The sequence below is a fragment of the Danio rerio genome, chromosome 3, assembly GCF_052040795.2.
Source record: "Danio rerio strain M-AB ecotype USA chromosome 3, GRCz13ab, whole genome shotgun sequence".
NCBI classification, from domain to species: Eukaryota; Metazoa; Chordata; class Actinopteri; order Cypriniformes; family Danionidae; genus Danio; species Danio rerio.
Window position 1 is genome coordinate 25,892,044 of NC_141023.1, and position 24,394 is coordinate 25,916,437.

The 24,394-nt window shown below is 37.4% G+C and overlaps 1 protein-coding gene across 1 annotated transcript in view; it reads right to left on the reverse strand.

Annotated features, from left to right (window-relative positions):
- The window catches only part of xylt1 (xylosyltransferase I), a 106,473-nt gene that overhangs the window by 26,883 nt on the left and 55,196 nt on the right, over positions 1 to 24,394 (reverse strand). The window contains 5 exon segments of the mRNA NM_001172397.1: positions 590 to 806; positions 910 to 990; positions 13,306 to 13,508; positions 16,164 to 16,336; positions 23,756 to 24,278. Of these exon segments, the coding sequence (NP_001165868.1) occupies positions 590 to 806; positions 910 to 990; positions 13,306 to 13,508; positions 16,164 to 16,336; positions 23,756 to 24,278 (1,197 nt within the window).

The following is a 24,394-nucleotide window of genomic DNA, read 5'->3' on the forward strand; positions in this document are numbered from 1 at the left end:
CCATATCGCACTGCTACGAGTGTGATATTGCTCATATATATATATACATACATATATATATATATATATATATATATATATATATATATATATATATATATATATATATATATATATAAATGACCGGATGCTCCGGTTTCCCCCACAGTCCAAAGACATGCTGTACAGGTTAATTGGGTAGGCTAAATAGTCCGTAGTGTATGAGTGTGTGTGTGTGTGTGTGTGTGTGTGTGTGTGTGTGTGTGTGTGTGTGTGTGTGTGTGTGCGTGTGTGCGTGTGCATGCAACCCCGGAGATGGGTCGCTGCTGGAAAGACATCCGCTGCGTAAAAAATGTGCTGGATAAGTTGACGGTTCATTCCGCTGTGGCGATCCCGGATTAATAAAGGGACTACGTCGACAAGAACATTAATGAATGAATAAATAATTAGAATCAGAATTAGTTTAAAGACTCATAAATGTAGACATTCTGAAATTATTAATTGACTAAACTCATGTTGTTGTAAGAATTTTCAGATTTATTTATTTATTTTTTTTCTGAAAAACAACACTTCTTTGCTTGTGATTTTGCACTAGATTTCAGAATCTCACCTCTGCTGGCAGCAGCGTGTACGCATAGAAGCGCTTCATGTTAGTCACAAGGTCGTCTTGAGTGTTAATGACGTACTCCACAAACATCCGGTTAAGCAGAAACCAGTCAGAGCCTCCATCCACCGATATTCCTTCTGGAATTTTCCTGTCTCCAAGCCGCCACATATGGGTGTCGCACTCAAAGAAAAGCCGGTCCAAACCCTGTTTTCTGATGAATCTGTTGGCAATTTTTAACAATGCAAATAACAAATGTATTTTTAGCCGTTATTATTCTGTGCAGCTGGCGTGCGTTTCAGCCATCATCACATGTCAGCACTCACCGAGCGTTGTCTCTCCCATGAGACTTGATGAAATTCATATTTCTGTATTTGGACAGGAAGGCCACCAGCTGATCATTGGTCCTGAGGAGAGAACGAAAGGGTGTTAGAATGGAAAAACAAGCAAAAGAGACTAACAGAGAGTTTGCTAATCAGGCTAATGAGCCACAGTGTAAATGAGCGCGGAGCACCAGGGATTCTGGGAATGTCCAAGCTCGCATTCAGAGCCAGATTCAGCCCCTAATGCAAGCTGCCCTGTTTTACTGCCTGTCGCAGTGCACTGCCTGAACGTCTGTAGTCATTTTTCCCCACACACATCCCGCTCTGATGTTTATTTTCTTTCACTGCAGGCTTCTGGTAGAGGGGAAACAACTTCATGCTGAACATAAAAAGAATAATAAAATCAAATTTATTACTACAATACGAGACGATGGTGGAATTTGAAAAATGCCGTGCTCAAAGAAAAAGCATCTCGGTTTCTTTAGCGATCAAACCAGCTTATTGGTTACAAGACTTGGCTGTGAACAAACGCAACAGGTATGCAAATAGATGCAAGTAAGAAGAGAAATCACAACAAAGCATGCACACTTTAACGATGTTTGAGAATTAGTGGCAATTGAAAGCCAACTGACAATCCTCACAAAGGATATGCAACATATATGCTGTCAAACTGAGCGGCATGGTGGCTCAGCGTTTAGCACTGTCGCCTCACATCAAGAAAGTTGCTGGTTCAAGTCATGGCTGGGTCAGTTGGCATTTCTGTGTGGAGTTGCATGTTCTTCCAGTGTTTGTGTGGGTTTCCCCCGGCTTCTCCGGTTTTCCCCACAGTCCAAAGACATGTGGTACAGGTGAATTGATAAACTAAATTGGCCGTAGTGTTTGGGTGTTTCCTAGTACTGGGTTGCAGCTGAAAGGGCATTCGTTGTGTAAAACATATGCTGAATAAGTTGGTGGTTTATTCCACTGTGGTGACCCCTGCTGAATAAAGGGACTGACCTGAAAGAAAAATGAATGAATGAACGAATGTTGACAACCCGACGAGGATCTTTTCTTAATTAGCTGGCGTTTTGTTTGTAATTACATGTATTTTGTTCAATTGCAGCACATAAGGCTCTCTCAGCCACCATACTTCTGAGTTAAAAAGTTACATTTGAACAAACTGCAAAGACTATTGTAACTGGCAAACTAGCAGGTACCATTTATATCTATGTGTCTAAAGATAATTTACACGTAGCTTGTTGCAAACACAAAATCAACCCTACCAACATCTAGGTTTATTTTGCAATAACAACCAGCTGGATGTGCATCTACACTTTAAAACAGATCCGGGCATTTTATGGCCCATGGGCCACATGCGGCCCACTGGACTACTTTGTTCGGCCCACGTAAAATATTTATTTAATTTAAATTCAACCACAAACAGGGCCTTGCAAAGCACATGTCATTGCAAAGCACGCTCATGTTTTCCAGGTGCCACGAGTTTAAAAAAATAAACATTTCAGAGTGTCGCGAGCAAACCACGAGTCATGTGACAGAAACCAGCAGGCAGCTTCACACTTTGAATGGAATTACACAGTAATAAATGTTTACTGATTACCTCAGATTAATGATTCAATAAATGCAGATACAGATCCTCAGTGATGATTATTACATCACATATCCACCTCACATTCAACCTGACTTCAGTGCACTTGTTCAGCCCAACACAGGCTAGAATCTTCTCACTGAACATAAAAAAATTATGAATGAATGACATAATAAACGAACAAACTAATAAACGAATGAACTAATAAAATAACAAACTAAGGAACGAACGAACTAATGAACAAAGGAGCTAATGAACGGACGAACTAATGAATGAACAAACTACTGGAAATCTAACTAATTAATGAACGAACGAACTAACGAACAAACCAACAAATAAATAAATAAATACATAAGTTGAAGCAATCAAACAAACAACCCTGTGGCATTTATATATTTATATATATATATATATATATATATATATATATATATATATATATATATATATATATATATATATATATATATATATATATTACTTTAGAGTTTTGAAAGTGTATTGAGTAGTTTCACAGAATGTTTTTTTTTTTTGGAAAACAAATTAACTATTGCACAAGTACAAGATTTTTTCGACTTTTTTTGTAACAGTATTGTTATTTTTTTCCTTTTCTTCTTTCATTATTATTGTTGTATTTTACAGCTTTATATTATTTACATATTGTTGACATTTTTTCTCATTTTGTCTGATATTTTGTCTGCATTTGTCTGATTTTTAATATTATAATTTTTCTGCACTCAAAAAATGACTTGTGCCACTTGTTCAAAACAACTTATTTAAAATAAGTTGAAACAACACAATTCTTAAGTTTATTTTTGGGACAACTTAACTGTTTTATGTTCAGTCACCTTAATTTGCAAGTCAAATTAATGGATTTATTTAATTGTTTATTCAATTTATTTATTTATTAATTTTTTTCCAGTGTACTGTAATGTGAACAGTTGTTGATTCAACATTATTGTTTGAGTTATATAATATTCTGTTGTGTTTAGTAATTTAATCGTGTCATGTGACATATCGATTGTTCAAACAAACTCCAGACGCATCTGAATTTTATCACCTTGACGAAGACATCTTTGCCGAAATGCGAAGGCACACATGCTTATTTTACTCTAGGCAACAACTGTTTATCACAACCTAATGGCAACAGTGAATTTGTTGATGCTTGCATGTGACTTTTAGCTCCATAGTAAACACTCTGTCATCCCATCAACACTTGTGTGATGTCATCTACATGCCTACAGCTGCACACGTCAATCACACACCTACATGATCTCACACGTCCTGTTTCAGCAGCATAAGATGCCATTTCATCCACCGTTTGACTGTATTAAATATCTACCCAGATCAACGTGCACAAACACACACTGACCTGCAGTGTCTTCCTGTTGCTTGACCTTGTGCCAACGAGCTGCTTGGGAAAGCCAGAGTGGCATTTGAAATAAAACCCTGCTCCAGCGCTCAGTGCATGTACAGCTGCCAGTCACTCCTTGCACTGGCTAAACTCAGACCTCAGGCTATTAGAGTGCTGTTTTCTGTAACCGAGCTACCAGCCAGATTTGAAATCTGACTGCAGTGCCGTCAAAACTGTGCAATAATAATGAGCATCAGTCCGAGAGGGAGAGAACACGAGAAAAGAGAGAGACAGAAGGGAGATTTGCTCTCGATTTTTAAGGTCTGTTGACCATATGCTAATTGTCTGGAGGCATTTGGACGACATGCTAAATTAGGACAGTTATGCATGACATGTATGCACAGATATAAGTGGTGATGAATGAAATGGAAGTGAATGGATCATTTTTCAATCAGACTTCTAAAGCGTATACTATTTGTCAATAAAAGCAATGAGAAAATCTTCAATACAAACCAAAATGTGTGTATTACAGGGTAATGATCCTAACTGGTAGCTTGAGAGGTACTGTAACTCATAAATAAAAAACAATAAACTCCAAAGCACTCAAGTGGTTTGAATATAAAAGGTCTTTAATAGATATGGACTCAATCATAAAAAATATTGCTGGCTAACATATTTAATGATTCATTTATTAAAGGCTTTTTATTTTCAAGTCCACTTGAGTGCCTCGAAATTTTTTTTAATTTTTAGTTAGTGAGGTAATGTGACAATAATGACGTATAGTACAGTACTCAAACACTTACATTAGTACGCTTTCAAACACTCTGATTCAAATCACAGTTTGTAATGTGATTCTCCTCATTGCTGGTTGGTTCATAATTCATAATGCTTTAGCAAAGACCTTTTAAATATCACTACGGGAAAAACAATACTTCTGAACCAGCACTGTACAATCCAATCTGAACAATTAGGGCTCTATTTTATCTAGGCGCAAAGTCTAAAGCGAATGGCGCAAAATCATTAGGGGGGTTTTCGAATACACTTTTGCTATTTTAAGGACAAAAAATTACGCTCTGCGCCATGGCGCATGGTCTAACAGGGTTGTGCTTCTTCTTTTCAATGAGTTATGGGTGTGTTTTGAGCATAATGTGCATTAAACCAATCACAGTCTCATCTCACATTCCCTTTAAGAGTCTGTTGTGTCTCGCCATGGTGCATTTGCTATTTACATGGCAGGCTTTGTAAGAAGAGAAAAGGAATGCTTCACTTTGAGAACAGTTAAACAGACCATCTGCAGCGCAAAGATAAAGAACGAGCCTCCTCCATTTGGCTTTTTTACTTTCTCTTTCTCTTTATTTTTACTCTTTACCTTTTTACTTTTGTAGATAAGGAAACGGTGGAAACTCACTCCACTGAGGACATCTATTAGCCTACATTTAATTTTGTTTGTTGAGCGCAAAGATTTGTTTCAAAACTAGTTCTAAATTTAGTTCTAATTTACAGCAAACATTTTTTTATATTTATGTAGAAAATGATAATTTTTGAACATTTTAATCCTTTAATTTATTTAATATATAAAGATATTTGTGTATTGCTGTACATTCTGTTTGTATTAAGCAATGTCTAAGCATTTGCCACTGCATAGGTGCATAACTAACATGCTCTGCAATGGACTTTAGACCAGCTTTCAGTTAGTGAGTGGTGCGGGCTATTTCAGTTCTTCAAAATAGCAACGCACCAACAACACATCTCTATTTTAGACTAACATGCCCATAAGTCAACAAAGTGGCACAAAATAGACTTGTTACATTAAACAATGTAGCGCAAAACGTGAAAACTAGGGTTGCGCTGGTCTGAAAATAGCAACAAATTGCAGCAAACGTGTCTTGTGCCTTGTTGTGCCGGGTGTATGATAAAGCCCTTAGACCAGAGCAGACCGTACTGCACGGAAAATCAGTAATCCAACAATACACAGCTCAACGTTTAGTTTCATGTGTGATGTTGAACAAACCATAAGAAATAGGAACCACTTTTTATGTGTATCTTTAGTTCAGCTTTTCTTTTTAATTGAACTGTAAAATACTAATGCGTTTCAAACAAAGAAGGTTTAATTTTGTTTTTGCATAGATTACACCTCCTACTTATCAATAATGGACAAAAAGCATCTGGTTTTTAAATATAGTATACTGTATAGCACTTCTTAACAGTCTGCAGAGTGACTCCATTCCAGAAGAGGGTGTCATGGAGCCCGTGCCACCACATGGGAAGAGGAGAACAACAGAGTCCAGACTCAGTGTTTTCTCCTTTTCTTTCTTCATGAAAAGGCCATAAATACAGCTGCGCTGACTTTAAAAACAGGGCCAGAGAAAAAGAGCAAGATGGTGCGGATAAATGGAAGAAAAGAGCCCATCGCTCCCAACAAAGCCACTGTGTAACAGAGCCCTCCGCCTCTGGCGTCCAGCCTCGCCTATAGAGCAGAGAGCTTTTTGTCAGCCCCTTTCACAGGCATCCATGCAGAAGGACGGACATCAGGAGGGAATTAGAGGGGAAAATAAGCGGCTAAGTCACCAGACACAGGTACCACACGTCCCCTGGCACCACAGTCACGACATGTGGACAAAGTGCTCAGCGAAAGGGCTGTGCACAGGTCTTTAGGAGACCGAAGATGCCCCCTCAGGACCCCTAACACGCGCTGTCATTCACAATTAAGCGATAATGGGAGCAGCCACTATGAAGCCAAGTGCAGTCTGCAGCATCTCTGAAGTGAACCTTTAGCAAAAACACTGGAAGTCAGGCGTGCAGATCTTTGTCCATGTATTTCTCAGCTTACTTCCCATCTCGCACTTGATTTCTCAACTTTCAGTCTCAAAACGATAACCCTTCATGTCTCCCTCGACAAACTGAGATGAGGTTTAATGGACTTCCAACAGCCTCTGTCCTCATGATTTGACAGGTTGTGCTCTATTCTTCATCTTTCACCTGGAGCAATAGAGCCCTGAAGATTTCTGTACATTCCTTCCTAGGTAATATGATTATGTGATATTTTTAACAAAAAATGTATTGGATGATGTTTGCAGTGTAAACACAAACATCCTAGTGCCGTTCAAGCAAAAATAAACCCAAAAGAAGAATGAAAACTAAAGAAAAATGGCAAGAAAAAAATTAGGAAATTATGTAATCAAACATTAGTTTGAAGGGTCAAATCCTCAAGATGAATATTGTTTAGTATGTATTATCAGGACTAGAACAGTAAGTTAAAATACTATGTATAGTTGGTAACAGTTCACAGTAGGGTTGTATTGATGTTACTTATGCATTTACTAACATGAATAAACAACGAACAATACATTTATTACTGTATTTGTGAATATTATTTAACATTATACATTCATTTTCCTTCGGATTAGTCCCTATATTCATGAGGGGTCACCACAGCAGAATGAACCCTGTCAACTTATCCAGAATATGCTTCCAGCTGCAACCCAGTACTGGGAAACACTGGGAAACACACTCATTCACACACATACACTACAGGCAATTTAGTTTATTCAATTTACCTATACCGCATGTCATGACTGTGGGGGAAACTATAGCACCTGTTTATATGCGTCTTTGCTTTAAATTAAAGTTTGTAATGTTGTTATTTACATTGTAGCTGGTTGTTTTGTTCAATAGCTTTAAATGCTTAAATGCTTAAAAATAATGTTTTGGGAAATTTTTGGAACCAAACCTGCTGAATAAGTGGAGAGAACTACACTCTTTATACCAGAGATGGCAAAACTAGGACCCGCAGGCCAAAGTTGGCCCATTGCATCCTTTGATTTGGCCCCTTATCCCATCTGAGAAAGGAGTATGAATGATGGGCAGGATTGGAGTGAATGATTTTAACAGAGATTGGTATTTCTAGTTTAAATTAATCTTTTTTTTTTTTTGCTAAACTACAAAAAAGCCATCTGAAATGAAATGTTTTATTTAAATGTTAATTGTAAATAAGTAAATAAATACTTTTATTCTTTAACGCTTTATTTGCTGTAAAAAATGTAAATACTGTCACTCGACTAATCGAGGACAATACAGAAGACATCTGCAAGCAAATCAAGGCAAAATCAGGTGCAGCTTGACTAGCGTAACTTCATTGAAATGAGATTGTTTTTAATGTAATAAGTTCATTATAAAAATTATCCTGCATTAGTTAATACCAGTGGTGTAGAGTAAAAAATTACAAATACTCCAGTTACTGTAAATGAGTAGTTTTTCCTCAGAAATTGTAATTTACCAAGTAGTTTTAAAATGTGTACTTTTACTTTCCCCTGACTACATTTTTAGTGCTGTTTATGTTCTTTTACTCCACTACTTTCCTTCAACCTGCAGTCACTACTTTCTTTTTTTCTGTCTATGGGGGTTAGAAAATATCAGACCTGTAATTCCAATCAAATCACATATGGAAGGTAAATCACATCATAATGAACTAACTCAAGACATAGGCGCTATATAAATGGAACAAACGGCTTGGAAGCGTTAAACGTGTCTAAATTCTTTACACACATTGACCTAGAGACTTAGATGCATGTCACTAATGAGAAGATGACGAATGTTTACTGTATGATGACCGAAATAGTCTTAAACACCCAGCAGACACAATACGACAACATGACGTCAGATTGACGTTATACTATGGGGATGTTGCATTTTGTTTGGAAATGAAAATGGGGATGACGTCAGAACCTAACGTCAGGCCGACATTATTGGCCAACCTAAAATCAACCAAATATCAACGTCTAATGGTGTTACAGCTTGACGTTGTGTGGATGTTACCACTATAACGTTCATCAGACGTTGGATTTTGGTTACCAAACCTGATGAATAAATGTCAGTATTTGGCATCAATATGACAATGGTTTAAGATGTTGACTTTGGATATTTGTCAGTTTCTAACACAAACTAAAATCAACCAAATATCCACAACATCAAAATAACATTGTCCTTAGACACTGACTAGACATAAAAGTTAGGTCACCTAACACCACAATCTAAATCTAACCTAATATTGACATCTTGTGACGCTGTGTGCCTGCTAGGCAATGACTAAATGCACTACAGAATATTTCGTTTACACACATCCACAAATTACATGTAAATGTTTCAGCTTTTTACAGCGTAATATTCACTACTTACTACTCTTGAGTACTTTTAAAAGGTCTAGACTCCTACTTTTAGTAATATTCACAACAGATACTTTTACACGCACTACATTTTTAAGGCAAGTAATGGTACTTTTACCATTTTAAGTATGATTTTTCAGCATTCTCTCCACCACTGATTAATGCAAAGCAGTGTTTTCTAGTTAAACTTAAAAATATTTTTATATACATTATGAAGTACCCATGGCAGCTATGATTATTTTTTGCCCACTAGCCTTAATCTAGTTTCTGGCCCTTTAAAGGAAAAGGTTTGGGCACCCCTGCTTTATACTTTAACCTCACAGATAGAAAAACAAAAAATAATACATTGTTTTACCAAACCTTGATAAAGAGTTTATCGATTAAACGATTAACAGTAAATGTTTATGATAAAAGTATCATGTTTAAAAACATAAATATCCCTTTTTTAGGCTTCTTTTATTGTTTTCCTCAACCTGCTTTCAGCAAATCTTTTGCCGAGTTTATTTTCCTCGCAGATTCCTCTCTTCTGACCCCTGTTTCTGTTGTGATAGTGGACTGAGAAATAACTCTCCATCACAGCAACCGGAGGAGCCGGATCCGACTCCTTAATGGAGCGATTTGTCCTCATGTTTTAGAGAAATGGTGTTTCTGCACAGTATAATACAAATGATAGCAACTACATCACTGCTCTACACACTCTCACACACAAACAGACAGAGAGACAGGCTACTTATAGTTTGCACCTGAATCCGACTCGGCACCACAGATGAAAAGAATCATTTTATTTTTCTTTGATGTCCTGCTTTAAAGGGGCTTTGGAGGTGTGGCGTGCGACTGAGTGATAGAGAGGCCGGATTAACCTTGAACGGCTGCGCGGGACAGGCCAGAATTCATCACAGGGCTGTATCGATCTCTAACACCCTGATTTCTGAGGGCTGCAGAAAATGACATGGCTGTAATATTGATTGTAGCCGGGGGAGTTGCTGGGTTACTCAACCTCTCATCCTGCCCTCATTATAGACTCAAGAGTTATGCACACAAATGGCATTTATCATGGCCATAATTCAAATCTTCAGGCACAGTTCAGCTTACCGACAGAAATGCCACGTTGAGTTACAGGTAATGGAATGAGATCCTGAAACTCAGGACTGTTTTATTATTATTAATTTATGTGTGTATTTTAAATTGGAAGTTTATATGCGTACAAAAAATCCTGGAATAAATTAGGTGTTTAATCAAAAAGGATGACAGGAAAGATGTAAAATTTTTAATGATTTCAAAAATGTTAAATTATTCGTTATCATATTATGTATTTAAAAAAAATCTATATACAATTATAAAATCTATGTATTTACTTAATATTTAAATAAAATATTTATTGTTAGCTACTTATTTTTGCTTCATTTTAATAAATTTTTAACTAAAGGATTTTATTATGATGGCTTCAGCTAATTTTTAAAAAAATTATTATTAAATACATAATTTATTCATCAAACCTCATGATATTATATATTGTGTTTAAATGTGTTTCTAAATCTATAAAGCCAGTATTATTATAATTTAATATTATTGATAATAAAATAATTATATTTTTATTTTATTATTATAATAATTGTTATTTTATTATTATTGTTAGTTCTATTTTACGCTTGTTCTTTGTTTCTTTTAGTTACATTTATTTATTGATTTACATTACAGAAAAGGCTGTAAAATAGGCTGTTAAAATAATCAAAAGTTATCATTAAGATAGTCTAAATAACTCTGTTCAATATAGTACACATAAAAAACACACGCTACAAACTAATGCACACCTATGAATCATTCCCCTTTTTAATATTCAGACATAAACAGTGCAGTATCTCTCAGTAAATTTCAGAGCTTAATATCTATGAGTTCCTTGTTTTGCTCAGGTGTTGAGGCTTCATCAATTTTAAATTGCACTTATTCTGAATAAACAACTGCTATCTCCACAAGGCACTTAAATGTAATCCCCCAGCAGTTCTATGAACCATCAAACTTGTCGACACTAGATCAAGCAGCCAATGGTGATCTCAATTACCCATAATCCCCAGCTAAACTAAATTGTGACATTGCTTGGAACTAATCTCCTAGCAGCCCACAGCAAGACGATAGTCAGGTGTTAACTCAATTGTTCCCACCGACAACCAATAAAATGCGGAATCGCTCCAGAGAGAAAACAATGACAAACCAAACAATGCAAATGATGTCAATGGAAAAATCAGTCAAAAGTGGAGTTACGCGTGTACAAGCACATTCTTAACCTGATTATCTTTAATAAGTTGACATGTGGTCATGTAAACACATTTTCCATTATCAGAGTAAGGTGATAAATGGCTTAAGCGTAAACAGGATGTCAAAGTTGGATTTTTGCCACTTACACGGATTTCGCCTAGGAAGTAAAGACATTATCCTGCTTTCTGTCAGATTTTTGAAGTGTGCATGGGTGATAGAAGATAGAAACGTGCCTTACTGCGGATTCAACATCCAGACAGAGCAAACTTTTTTTTACTCTAAAGGCAAGAGTATGTATATGTATATGTATATGTATATGTATTTGTAACCCACTTGTCTTACTGCACTCAACCCGCTCTGAGCTGGGATCGAACCGGCGATTCTTTGCATGGGAGTTGGTTGCTCTAACAAGGAGGATAATAAAGACCATGGCCTCTAACATCTGTCGCTAGAGCACCTTAAGATGTCAGATGAGTGAGGTTTATCTGCATAGCACTTTGTTAGGTGGCCTCCGTTACATATATTACAAATTTAAAGAATTATAACCCAAAGAATTATACGAATGGTATGATATAAAGAAATGATGCATATTAAATGTTCTGTAATGTACATCCAGGTGGCTGGTATTACAGAATAATGCCTTGATGTACTTTATCCCATTTATTACAAGACTGCTAAAACATTGTTTTGAGACGTAATAGTTTATTAACTGTTTAATTAAAGTTGATAGAAATGAAAACAGCTGAATAGAGCATACACTAACCTATGTATTATTTAGTCACAAGATGAAGCCTAACCATCAAAAAACAGCGGAGAGAGACAAACATATTTATGGATGTGAACGTATTCACTGATGGTCAAGATAATTCAAAGTTCCTGAATAAGGCTGTGTTATTCAGCATTTGTTATCTCGGAATAACATGCTTTGGAACGTTGCGACTGACCAATCAGAATCAAGTATTCCAGACTGCAGTATAAAAAGTTTATGTATTATATGCTGCATATCATATTTTTTCAACTTATACTGAAAAAATCACAACTGCTGAAACCCAGAAATGAGTCTGGATGAGATGTTTATATTCGACATTGCTAGTATTGCCTGATGCAGATTCCTTCTTAACAAAATCAGGAAGATTAGGCCCTACCTATTAGAACATCAGACTCAAATGCTTATCCAGACTCTTTTTCCATTTAGGCTACTGCAGGACAATTGCAATTCTCCCTTGGCTGACCTCTCAACCAACACCATCTCACCTATGCTGTGAGAGTGGTCTTTAACGAACCAAAAAGAGTGCATGTCACACCTTTATTCATCAATCTTCACTAGCTGCCAATCGCCAAACTCACAGAGCTGTCATTGACCTACAAAACAACTGCTGGCTTTGCACCCCTTTACCTGAACCCGCTACTTAAGGTTTGTACCTGACAGTATGTTGAATTCTGCTACTGAGTGTTGCTTTGTGGTACCATCCCAAAAATACATTTCAAGAACATTCACATTTAATGTTCCCTGCTGGTGTAATGAATCTTCAGTCATTTTTAAGAAACGTCTGAAGACACAACTATTTCTTCAACACCTAATCCTCCAAAAATGGCACTCCTTATTCATTCTATTCATCTGTATTATGTGTTTGACACAAAAAGAATTTAGATCTACATATCGTTGTTGTGGACTAAAGTTGTTCTATTATGCTAATTCCTACAGTAAGTTGCTTTGGGTCTGCTGAATTAATATATATGCTACATGAACCATACATTTTAAGCTGGCATGTGGAAATATTTCAGTTTCTTAACATGATTTTCTCAACAAGATACCAACCAACAAACAAACTAAATACTCACAGTTGAAGTTAAATATGCAAATTGTAATATTTCATTTTCCTACTACTGGGAAACAAAATGATTCATACAGTCTTGTAAACACTGTTGACCTGCAATGCTGGGTTAATGGTTTACATGTAAACAGTAACAATGAGTTATTTTAATATTAGATTTTGGGAATTATCAGCATATTGGCATGCATGTAAACATGTTTAGTGACTCACCGGATAGGGTAATCAGCCGCACTCAAGTTGATGAAGAAATCCCAGGACCAATCCCTCATGGCCAGCAGGTCCTTCATGCTCTGCAGGTACATGGTGAGCAGGCTGGCACCACCCCATATTGTAGACATGCGCCACGATGTGACCCGGACGTTAGGATACTGGTGAGCGAGAGCCACCATCTGCCTGTGCAGGTAGTTGGATCGCTGTGGGGTGAAAAAAAGAGACAGGCGCTGGTTAATTTGGAGTCTGAGAACTTTATCTGGGATCAGTCAGTCAAACGTGACCAGCGTCTTTATGAGATAAACAAAGTCTGACCATCCACTAAGGGCACCTTGTGGGGGAAAAAAACTGATTGAATGAAGTGAATGAAGGCTTTTCAAACAGTCGAGTGGTTTCACTGCAATGTTTTCTTAATAAGTGGATTTGTCTTGCTTTCCAGTTAAAAAACAAGCACCTAAACATCCTTAAAAAATAGAGAAGAGTTTACTTGATGATCAAAACTGCACACAATTTTAAAAGGCCAGCTCACACCAAAACAAAAACTCTTATCAGTTATTAACCCTCTTGCAGTTCCAAACTCTCTTTAGAACACAAATTTTCAGTTAAATCTGAAAAATTTCTATTTAAGAAAAGCTGTGAGACGTCAAGATCTTTGAATGGATTTTTACTATTGACCCACAAACCAATTTAAAATATACTGTGTATCACTAAAATGTAGCTCTGCTTGTACTAAAAGTATTACCGAGTTCTTACTGCACCATTTAAGCCCTGATTTTGACTCGCCGACAGGTTTTTGAGAAAATCTCAAACAAATGCCTAAAATCATGGGCAGATCGGTGCTTGTTCTCATGATTAACAATCACACAGTGTGATCTATCAAAGACGTGATCTGTGAGAATCGTCAATGAGTCAAAATTCTAAATTATGCAATGTGAAATGTGTTCTAATAAAAAAATAACATCGGCGATCACCTACAGCCAATGAGAGAGCAGCATCCACTAGTAAGGGTATCTGCAGGCCAGCAGGAGCTTGGGGGTGAAGTTAAAAGGGCTTCTTTTTTCGGTCTACTGAACCCAAGAAATGGAGGAAAAACTAATGAAAATTTATAATTTGTCTGTTTGACGTGTCATCTAAGCAATACCACAAGCAGAAAACAACCGGAGAAAGAAAAAAGTTGAAGAACAATGACTAATTATCTTCAAAAGCCAGGTGAGCAAAATAAGTATATTTTCTGCCCCACTAAAGGCTTCTTCCTCATTATGTAGTTAATAACTAAAGATATATTACTTGATCTTGACTTCTCGCATGTGTTTGGTTGCGAGACGTAGTTTGCGGACCGAGACAAAGTTGTCGGCGATTCTTCCTATTGTAAAGTAATTCAGTGTAAAACCCCCTGTCGCCAATCCATCCTGCAGTGTAAACACAGCACCGACAGAACACTACTCCAGATAGTCATACAGTGTAGAAACATCTATGACGTGACTACTTTAAAAATTGTGAAAATTTGTAAGTCATCTTCCATGATACTATTTCAAAATTACACATATCTGGTTCAAAAACATCTATTTTATAAGGTGATTTGATTTGTATTACAGCATGTGTGAATGTTTGTCATGAGATATTCACACGACAGTCTTTGATTTGTGGTGTTTTCTGTATTCCACCACCCCACCTTCGGCTCCTCTCTTTTCCTCTGCTTGTTTTACGCAGTCATAAAGCTCGTCTCCATGATGATGGACTGATTGAAAAGCAGCTCTTTATCCTGCTCTTTTGAAATTACAAGACAGCGTTCTTGCCCTACGCATTCCTGCCATAAATTCAAGTGGCTCATTAAGTGTATTTTTGTATGTGTGTAATTAACGGAGGGGGTTGCAGTGTTGTGTGTGTAAATGAGTGTGTGAGTGTGTGTGTGAACAAACAGCCTTTCATGTTCACACTCTATCACTTTCCAAACTGGGAGAGTAAATGGTGTGAAAGACACTGAAGTATGGCTCTTTAATATTCCTCCATCAAGCTTTTGAAACAGCTTATACTGAAAGAATGAATGAATGAAGGGGTTTAGAGCACATTGTTTACCAAGTATTCTCCTCCCTATCCCCCACTATGGCTCCGACTGGTCAATCAGCCACCACTAGATAATTAGTGAGTTCCTCCAGGATTTTACGATCACTGAATTTATTTCAAAATTATGCAAACTCTGCACAATTTTGTGAATCTCGCATTTATTCTGAAATGTCACAAGTTTTCTGCAAATTCAGGGCCTAGATGCTTTCTATGATGTCATTGTGACATGTATTCACAATTATTTTTTTAATGGACGCAATGGTTCATGAGGTCCAAAAGTAATACAAATGTCCGTATGTATATATATTATATGTATCAAAATTATCAGCTCCCTGTTTATTTTTCCCCCAATTAGGCTGTATAGAAGTGTCTTGAAAAAATATCTATTAAAATATTATTTTGTGTCATCATGGCAAAGATAACTATTATGTTTAGAAATATGTTGAAAAATCTTCTCTCCGTTAAACAGAAATTGGGGAAAAAAATAAACAGGGGTGCTAATAATTTAAGGGGGCTAATAATTCTGACTTCAGCTGTATATGTATATATATATATATATATATATATATATATATATATATATATATATATATATATATATATATATATATTTTTTTTTTTTTTTTTTTGGCAAATCAGCATATCAAAATGCCACAAATTTTTGTGCAAATTGTAAGAAAAGTCATAGCAAAATCAGTTTAGTCAGTCGGGTTAGGCCACAAAAATCTGATAAAGATCCCACTAAGGTCTGATTAGTGAGTTCATTAATAAAAGTCGATGTGTTGAACTTATACCTGGTCCACATGAATGTAGTAGAAGTGAGACGTGTGGTATATGGCCTTGAAGAGTCGCTGCACCTGGCGTGCGGCACGTCCGTGGACCACCAACATGAAGGCGATCCGCACTGGTACTGCAGGCACAGTCTCCATTGAGTCCTCCTCCCATTGCACATTCATGTTTACTTTGCCTGAACAAACACACACACACACACACACACACAGATGCACACATTAGCCAAAAATGGACTCAAGACTAAATTAAGATCATGAAGAATCGATTTTGTAAGTCAGTTGTCAGAAATGTATTTATTTTGTTCCATTTTTACCTTTGTTTGAATATATTTTACATATATAAATAGACAACGTCTTATTAGTTTGTCAAAAACTGCTCATGAACTATCTTAATGGTATATGTAGCTATTTAAAAAGTTTGGGGACAGAAAATGTAAACTTTTAATTTAGCAAGGGTAAAATAAATAAATAAATAGAAAAAACCCTCTAGAGTTAAAAAAAACATCAAAAAAAATTTCTTTCTATTTTTTAGTAATTCCTAAAATAGTTTATTCAGTGCATCACAAAAAATGTGATTATATTATTAAGTGTCATATGATCATATTACGTTTATTTTTAAAGGATCACATGACACAGAAGACTGGAATAATTTAGCTTTGCCATCACAAGCATACATTGTATATTTTTAAACATAATACAATAGAACATGTTTTAAGTGAAGTTTATTCATAAACTAATTTCGAGAGGATCACGTGCTTATGATTTATCACGTCCAGTCTCGTATTTGCTAATCACTAATCTTCCAATCATATGAGCCCTAAGGCACCATAAATAGCCTCAGTTTTCAGTTCACTTTATCTTCGTTTGGAAGAAACCCCCCTCCTCCCCTATTCTCCTCCTTTACCTGCGATTGGGCGGCACGGCGGTCCAGTGGTTAGCACTGTGAACCACACAGCAAGAATACTGCCGGTCCTAGTTCTATAGGACCGGTGAGTGTTTCTGTGGGGAGTTTGTATGTCCTTCCCGTGTCCGCGTGGGTTTTCCCCGGGTTCTCCGGTTTCCTCCCACCATCCAAAGACATTCAACATACTTAACAATCAAGCTTGTCTAATTCCTTACGTTCCCTTAGCTACAGCGGCAGGGGAGTTCTGAGATCCACCGAGCTCGGGCTCCCTTCTTGCTCTGCCAACGGGAGGAAGCCCCGGGCTCGAGGAGCCCTTGAGCTCGGGGCTCTCTCCCGGGACAGCATGCCAAATAAGCTTTGTAAATCATCAGCTAAGTGTGAACTCTTGAATAGTATTATTTTTTATCAAATAAAACAACAGAATTAGTCAGCACAAGAGATTTATTTCAAATCCCAAAACAGCAGTGCAGATGTTTTTATTTGAACTATTATAGCTGCCGATAGGGCTGCAAAATATTGGAAAAATCTGACATCGCAATATTTTGTTTGTCTGCAATACATATTGCAATATACTTCGTTATATCTGGAAAGAATTTTTTATCACACTTTATTTTAATGTTCAGTTTTCAATCTTAGCAAACCATTTTGACTTTTGCTTCAATAAACTCCTAATTTGCTTCTTATTAATAGCTATTAAGGTAGTTTAAGTAATGGGTAGGATTAGGGATGTTGAATAAGATCTTACAGAACATGTGCTTTATAAGTACAAATAAGTGTTACCAATTGTATTCATTTTGATCGATTGGGATTATTTGGTAGGAGAATGAATAATGCAAAAAAAAAAAAAAAAAAAAAAATATATATATATATATATATATATATATATATATATATATATATATATATATATATATATATATATATATATATATATATGTGTGTGTGTGTGTGTTTGTGTAAATGCAACAGAGCAATGATAAAAGTAAAATAAACAGTGCATGCTTTATTGTTTTGTATATGTAAATGTAAAAATTATACTGCACAGCCAACTTAACATTGCATATCTTTGCAATGTGACTATTGCGGAAGCATACGTCGCGATATCAATGCTGAAACTATATATTGTGCGGCCCTAGCTGTCGGTATGAATTTTAACAGGATTAGGTCAATACTTTCACTGATGATCTGAGCTTAAATTGTAGTAGTAGTAGTGTAGTAGAGTATAAGTGTATAGACTTCCAGTCTCATTCACTTCCATTCATTTTTAGCCATACAAAACAGCTTGTAATGCTGACTGATGCTGCAAACTGGTATTTTTTCATCATATATTTTTTATTTTATTATACTGTCATAAACACTGTGGTTTAAAGCACAAGTAGTTTGCCCGATTGTTATTTCTACTCATTAACCCACAAGCAAATGAATCAGAAGTCTAGCGCAATCGCAGAAAAGAACACACTTGAAAAATGAACAGAATAACAGGCAAGCAAGAAAGGAATAAAACAGCACTGAAAAAATAGACTAAACATAACAGGAGGCAAAACTTGAAATAGAAAAATTATATTTAAAACTCCATGATATTCCAGAAATTCCAGGACCTATGTTAAACCTGCTTAACCTCATTTGAGGGCACCTCAATCCATTGCAACACTGCTATAATGCTGGAATCAGAACCGCAGCGATCCACCACATGATCACCTATTGGCCTATAAGTGTTCCACTGATAGCATCTTCACAATAGCTGATATAAGACACCAATCCCCGGCTTCCTTCAGACATACATTCAGAGCTCACAAATAGCACAGACCACAAGGGCTGAGCCTCGGTCGTTTGTGGCTTTCTAAAAATGCCCACAGAATAAATACTGTACGTGGCGAACTGCCTCTCTCTCCATGTCATGGTATAGCCTGCCACTTCTAAAGAAGGGCAAGCTGAATTACTCATTACAGGGCATGAGGTTAATTTTAAAAGCCCGTATGAAATTACACTGAAGGCACTATGTTTTGGCGCAAAGCCATGCTGACTGAGGACATGGGCCGTGAGGGGGTAATGACTATAATCTGAGAGCTGAGCCTGTCGTTACTGTCCCAAAATGCACCGGTCTCCCAGACCCTGTGACGGAGCCTGAATGGGGGCAGGAGAAGCACCGCTCCTGGCCCTTAGGGAGAGCTTGGATGACCCTGGATGGGTGGAGGCTGGGAGAGGCAAGAAGCTCCTTTATTAAGTGTAATTACATCACCTAACCCCTCAATGTCCCCTGTCTTTATAGGGTGGACAGGCCTGACCATCATATGTGTTTCTTATGTGTTCTTAATGAAACACTGGACATTCTGTCAGAGAGCGTGAATGTCTAGGAATAGAAGCGGAGTTGTGTGTTTTAAGTGGTGAGCATTTTCAAAGTTGCTTCTTGCTCCAAGATCTTTCGGCTGTTGTTCCATCATGAGCATGGCAAGTAAAGAAGTGTAAATAGATCTTTGTTGTAGCATTTAAAGCGACACGCATTACCATTTAAAAGCTTGAAGAGAGATTTAAAAAAAAAAAAAATCACATGCTTACCAAGGCTGGATAAAAATTCAGTTATATAATAACATACGGTTGTGTATTCAGTATGTGTATTCAACTGTATTAAATTTACCATTGCTTATTAATATAAATTCAATTTTATTATTGTACTTTAAATGGCTTTACTGCAAAATATAGATGTGGAAAAAATTAGCGTGTGACCCTAGTGAAAAAAAGTGACTAAGGCTCTGATCACAGGAACATTTTGTTTTTTTTTTTGACAGCAAGAGGTGCCTTTTTAAACCGTTTTTATTTTTGGCATAACATTTTGATTTAAAAAAAATTGTAGTATGAGAAGAGTCTGCTCACCCTCTACAGGACAGAAAAAAATAGCACTCTTATATGATTGTTTAAAAAGAACCCCTGGAAAAATTTCCCTTGCTTTAGAAAAGAATTTAATACTACAAAGAAATTTACTGACCCCAGAGTAGAAAAGATTTACAAACAGTTTTAGTAATAAATGGGTCTGCAAATAATAACTGCAAAATAATAATAATAGGGTGATGTGCAACTTTATTATGGGTAGCCTGAACACCCGCTAGTGACCTACTCACACCTGCAGCTTTTTCACAATGGACGTCCAGTGTTCTCCAGCCTCTGGCGCCTAAACTGCAGCACTGCACAAAGAGTTTGGCCAGAGAAGAAATGGTCACGCTCAACTGAGAGTGGATTGTCTCAAGTTTTTTTTTTCCTTCACTTTCGTCAATTGGTGAAGTTTTTTTCCATTAAAGACTTGTGGAGCTGTGCATCGATGGATTTGCTCTTCAGTGTTCGAACTTTCAGCAGTGAAATCTAAAGCACACTGAACTAAACTAAACTGAAGTTCAACTCTGAAAACTGGACTGACACAGTTTCAATTGACTAGAACTTCTATGTTAAGCTGCTTTGACACAATCTACATTGTAAAAGCGCTATAGAAATAAAGATGAATTGAGTAATATAGCATTGTTCAACTTAAAAGCATTCCTTATTTTTGCAACATGTGCAGTCCGGCCTGAATTCTGCTGAGTTTTCTACAGAGACAAAATTCATAACTCCAATGATGTCAGATTTTAGTGAGGTAATCCTCTAAAATATTGAAAAAACTAAAATGTCAATATTTCTCCATTTAGGTTACAAGCAGCCTATGGGCTTTGTAAACACTCTCAGTTCAGTCAATCTATTCTGCAGATTTCCCTAAACAGTTAACATAGAAAATGTGAAAAATGCACAGATTCCTTGTGGGCCCTCATGACCGACAACCTAAACCACATTTAAAACTCAATCATTCAAAAATGTTCATTAAAAACCTGCCGTTTGCTTCAAACTCAGGCTGTTTTTAAGCTAATTGCCACCACTGAAGCAAACCGCTCACGTGTTTGCCATCAAAGACTGTGCTACTTTACTGTATAATGCAATTATAGTTTATAAATACATACGAGGATCCTCCATGCGGCTTGCTCGGTCTACTGTACTTGCTGGAAATAGAGGCGTTCTTGCCCCGCCTCACCCCTTACAACCTCCGCATATCCCAGACTCATGTCTCTGTGGTGATGTCCCTGTCATATATGTCAAAACCCATTCTAGTTTCCGGAAGTTTCTCTGGGCAGAGGCTCTGAGCACTGAGAAGATCTGTCACTGTTCTATTTGAACGCATCCACAGTCCTGATTTGTGTGCAGATGACTGAGCACTGCATAATTGCATGAATATGTTTTCTGTAGTCAGCTATGGGAGATGGAAAGGGGGAAAAAAACACTGTACAGCAATTACATCCATCTAACCTTGTGCGGAAATCCAGAATCTCATTTCCAGCCTGTCTCTGATTGTAATTACAATCGCTGTAAACGTCTGTTACCAGCCCTGTGACTCTTAATACGCGACTTCCATAAACCTCCAAAGACAGGATGGCATCTAATTCAGGAAAACCATCATTATTTCGAACATTATTTATCCTAAATTCCCATGAACACCAGCTAATGTCTGCCTGCATGCCAGTGCAAACTGATGATTATAATCAGTACTTATCCCAATGGAAAACATCATAGCATCCAGTTAAAGACCTGACAAGTACAGTTTTCTGTTCTGTGGTGATGAAGACTTTTGCTAGGCAGCTATGGGGGCGGGAAAACTCTCATTCTGAAAAGTTCCTGATTGAACACATATCTGTTGACTCCAGTGCATAAAAAAGTGACTAAGGCTGCATTCACACTAGGCTATCCAAACTGTGCCTGAGCATGGGTCAGTTGGTCGGCCCAGGCCCAGTTGGAAGAGCTGTGCTAAAGCGCACCTGAGCCCGAAAATAAAGATGCAACACCACATTTAAGAGACTGTTTCATATGGATTAATTATTATTTTCAATGAACACAATCTGTCAAAGTTTATTAAAGACGCAAAATTCTCACTACACCTTCAGCAAACCTCCTAATATGTGCAGCACGTGGACATTTATGATAATTAATGAGCGTCTAAAGGTGTGGATCTGTTCAGCAAAATATTTTACTGCGTGTCATTGCATCCCAAACGACTAAAAGATAATACAAAACGATATAACTAAATCAATCTCCACTGAGCTGAGAGAGAGCGCTTCTCTTCTGTTAAACTAAACAGCATAATTTATGACGTAATCGCACTCCGGGTTGGAAGGCTAAATGCAGGGTGAGTTCAGGCCGTCGGGGGAGAAGGGAGGGGGACAATTGTGCTTCAGGACAGTTTAAGGCAACTGTACCTAGAGTGAGGATGCCCTAAGGCTCTGATCACATGGAAAAAAAAATTGCAGCAAGAGGTGCCTTTTTAAACTCTTTTATTTAATTAGCAAAAGTGCCCGATGTCAAGCACTCCAGCACAAAGACTGGTGTTGCAATGGTTGCCTAGCAACATGAAATGCACAGAAAACTGCTCATTTCAAAAGTCACTAAAAAGGCAGTCCAGTAGAGGTTTCTATAGTACAGCTGTGGGACCCGACCAGATTTCTTGTGGCGCAGGAATACATTTCACACTGAGGAAGGCTTTGTGCCGAAACGTCTGTTTGTCTGTTATCACCCGTAAAATGTAAGAAAAAGTAAAAATAAAAACAGTATGAAGCAATTGAGTTCGAATCATTACCTTCTTTTGAATAATAGTAACGATCAGATTAACGCACCAAACCAAAGAAGTAACTAAAAAAAACCGCAAGCGCGCAGGACAAACTTCAGTAACTCTGCACGCAGGAATACATTTCCAAATAAAATGCGGTAGCAGACAGTTACTCTGGTGTGATTAAAACGTGAACAGGCAGTCTAATAATAAAACGTTCACAAGAAATAGAGAGAGAGAGTGCGGGTGAGCAAGAGAGAGTGTGCGCATCTGCAGTTGTTCTATGTGTTGTTTGTTATAGGCTGCCTGGACTCTGTAGCATCCAGCTGGGTGTTTTTGGGAAGCATATTTAATCATATTTAACACAATGTGTAGTTGGCAAATATATTCAGTGGATATGTTTGTTAATCTGACTTTAAAAGGGTCTGTGCCTCACCAGCCACAAATCTCACCGTACGTTACACGGCACTCATCTCCATCACAAAGGGGCAAACAAAACTGACATTCAGCCTACAATCCTTGCACAACCTACATTTTTATCTGTTATCTCTCTCTTTCTTTTGGTATTACCCAATTTAAGCGGGAGATTCTGAAAACCTGATCGAAATCTAGCGCGAACGGTCAGGTAGAAAATTAGTCTAAGCAGGTAGCGGGTGAACAAAGGCTGAACATACAGCGGGAGCGGTCAGGTGCGGAATAAAACCTGGCGGTAACGGGACTAAAAATTGTGTCCCGTACAGATCTCTACAGTCCAGTGCACCATCTGATTTCAAAACTGAAAAGCTAATTCGGATTGATTGGATCCTAATATCTATGAAAATCACAGTGAAACAGAAGCAGCATTTTTTTTACAAACTTGACAGATTATTAAATTCTTAAAAAATAAAATCTTTAAAAAATGTTGGTCAAATGCTTTCATTTTAATCAGAATTGTTCCAAAGATCAACAACAATCATTTAGAAAGTAGGGAATTTTTTCGTATCATAACGTTTCCATCACATAATAGCTTCAAGCATATATTAAATGTGCCAAACATTTTGATTTCAAAAATTCGTAGTGTAATGAGATTCTGCTCACCCTCTACAGGACAGTAGCGGGTGACCTTCTCGGGCATGAGCTGGTGTTCTTTGTGGCGGCAGTAAACCTCTACTATCTGCTGCCGGCACTCCTTGGTTTTAGCACGGGACAAGGCAGAGATCGCCTCTTTTCCACTGATCTCACATTTGGGTGGTTGGTCATACTTGATGTCAGCAGTGGGTGTGATCGATCGCTTGGGTCGCTGGAAGTGGTGCCGGTGTTGCTGGGATTGCTGTGGGCGGAGGGTGGGATTGGCTCTCTGGTGAAGATCAGTGTGCGTCTGATTGAGGCCAGCTTTGTTCTGTGCATACTGAATGACCTCATTGGAGTTCTTGCTCAGGCTTTGCTGTGCATGCGCCTTTTCCAGAAGGCCTTGTTTGTGCTTGCCAGGTGCGTGTCTCTGTGTTTGGGAACGTGCACCGAAGTTACTGTTGTCTATATTCTCAAAGTCTTTGGGAACAGAGTTTTCATTGTTGCTGTCCACACGGACTTTCTCCTTGGGCCGGTGCGAATAGTAGCCATCCTGAAAAAAAATCAAGACAAGATGAAATTAGTGGGTGCTATGACCAGAATGTCAATGTCACAACAAACGAAATACAACGAAAGTATGTAAAAAGCAAGGTATACATCAATTAGACT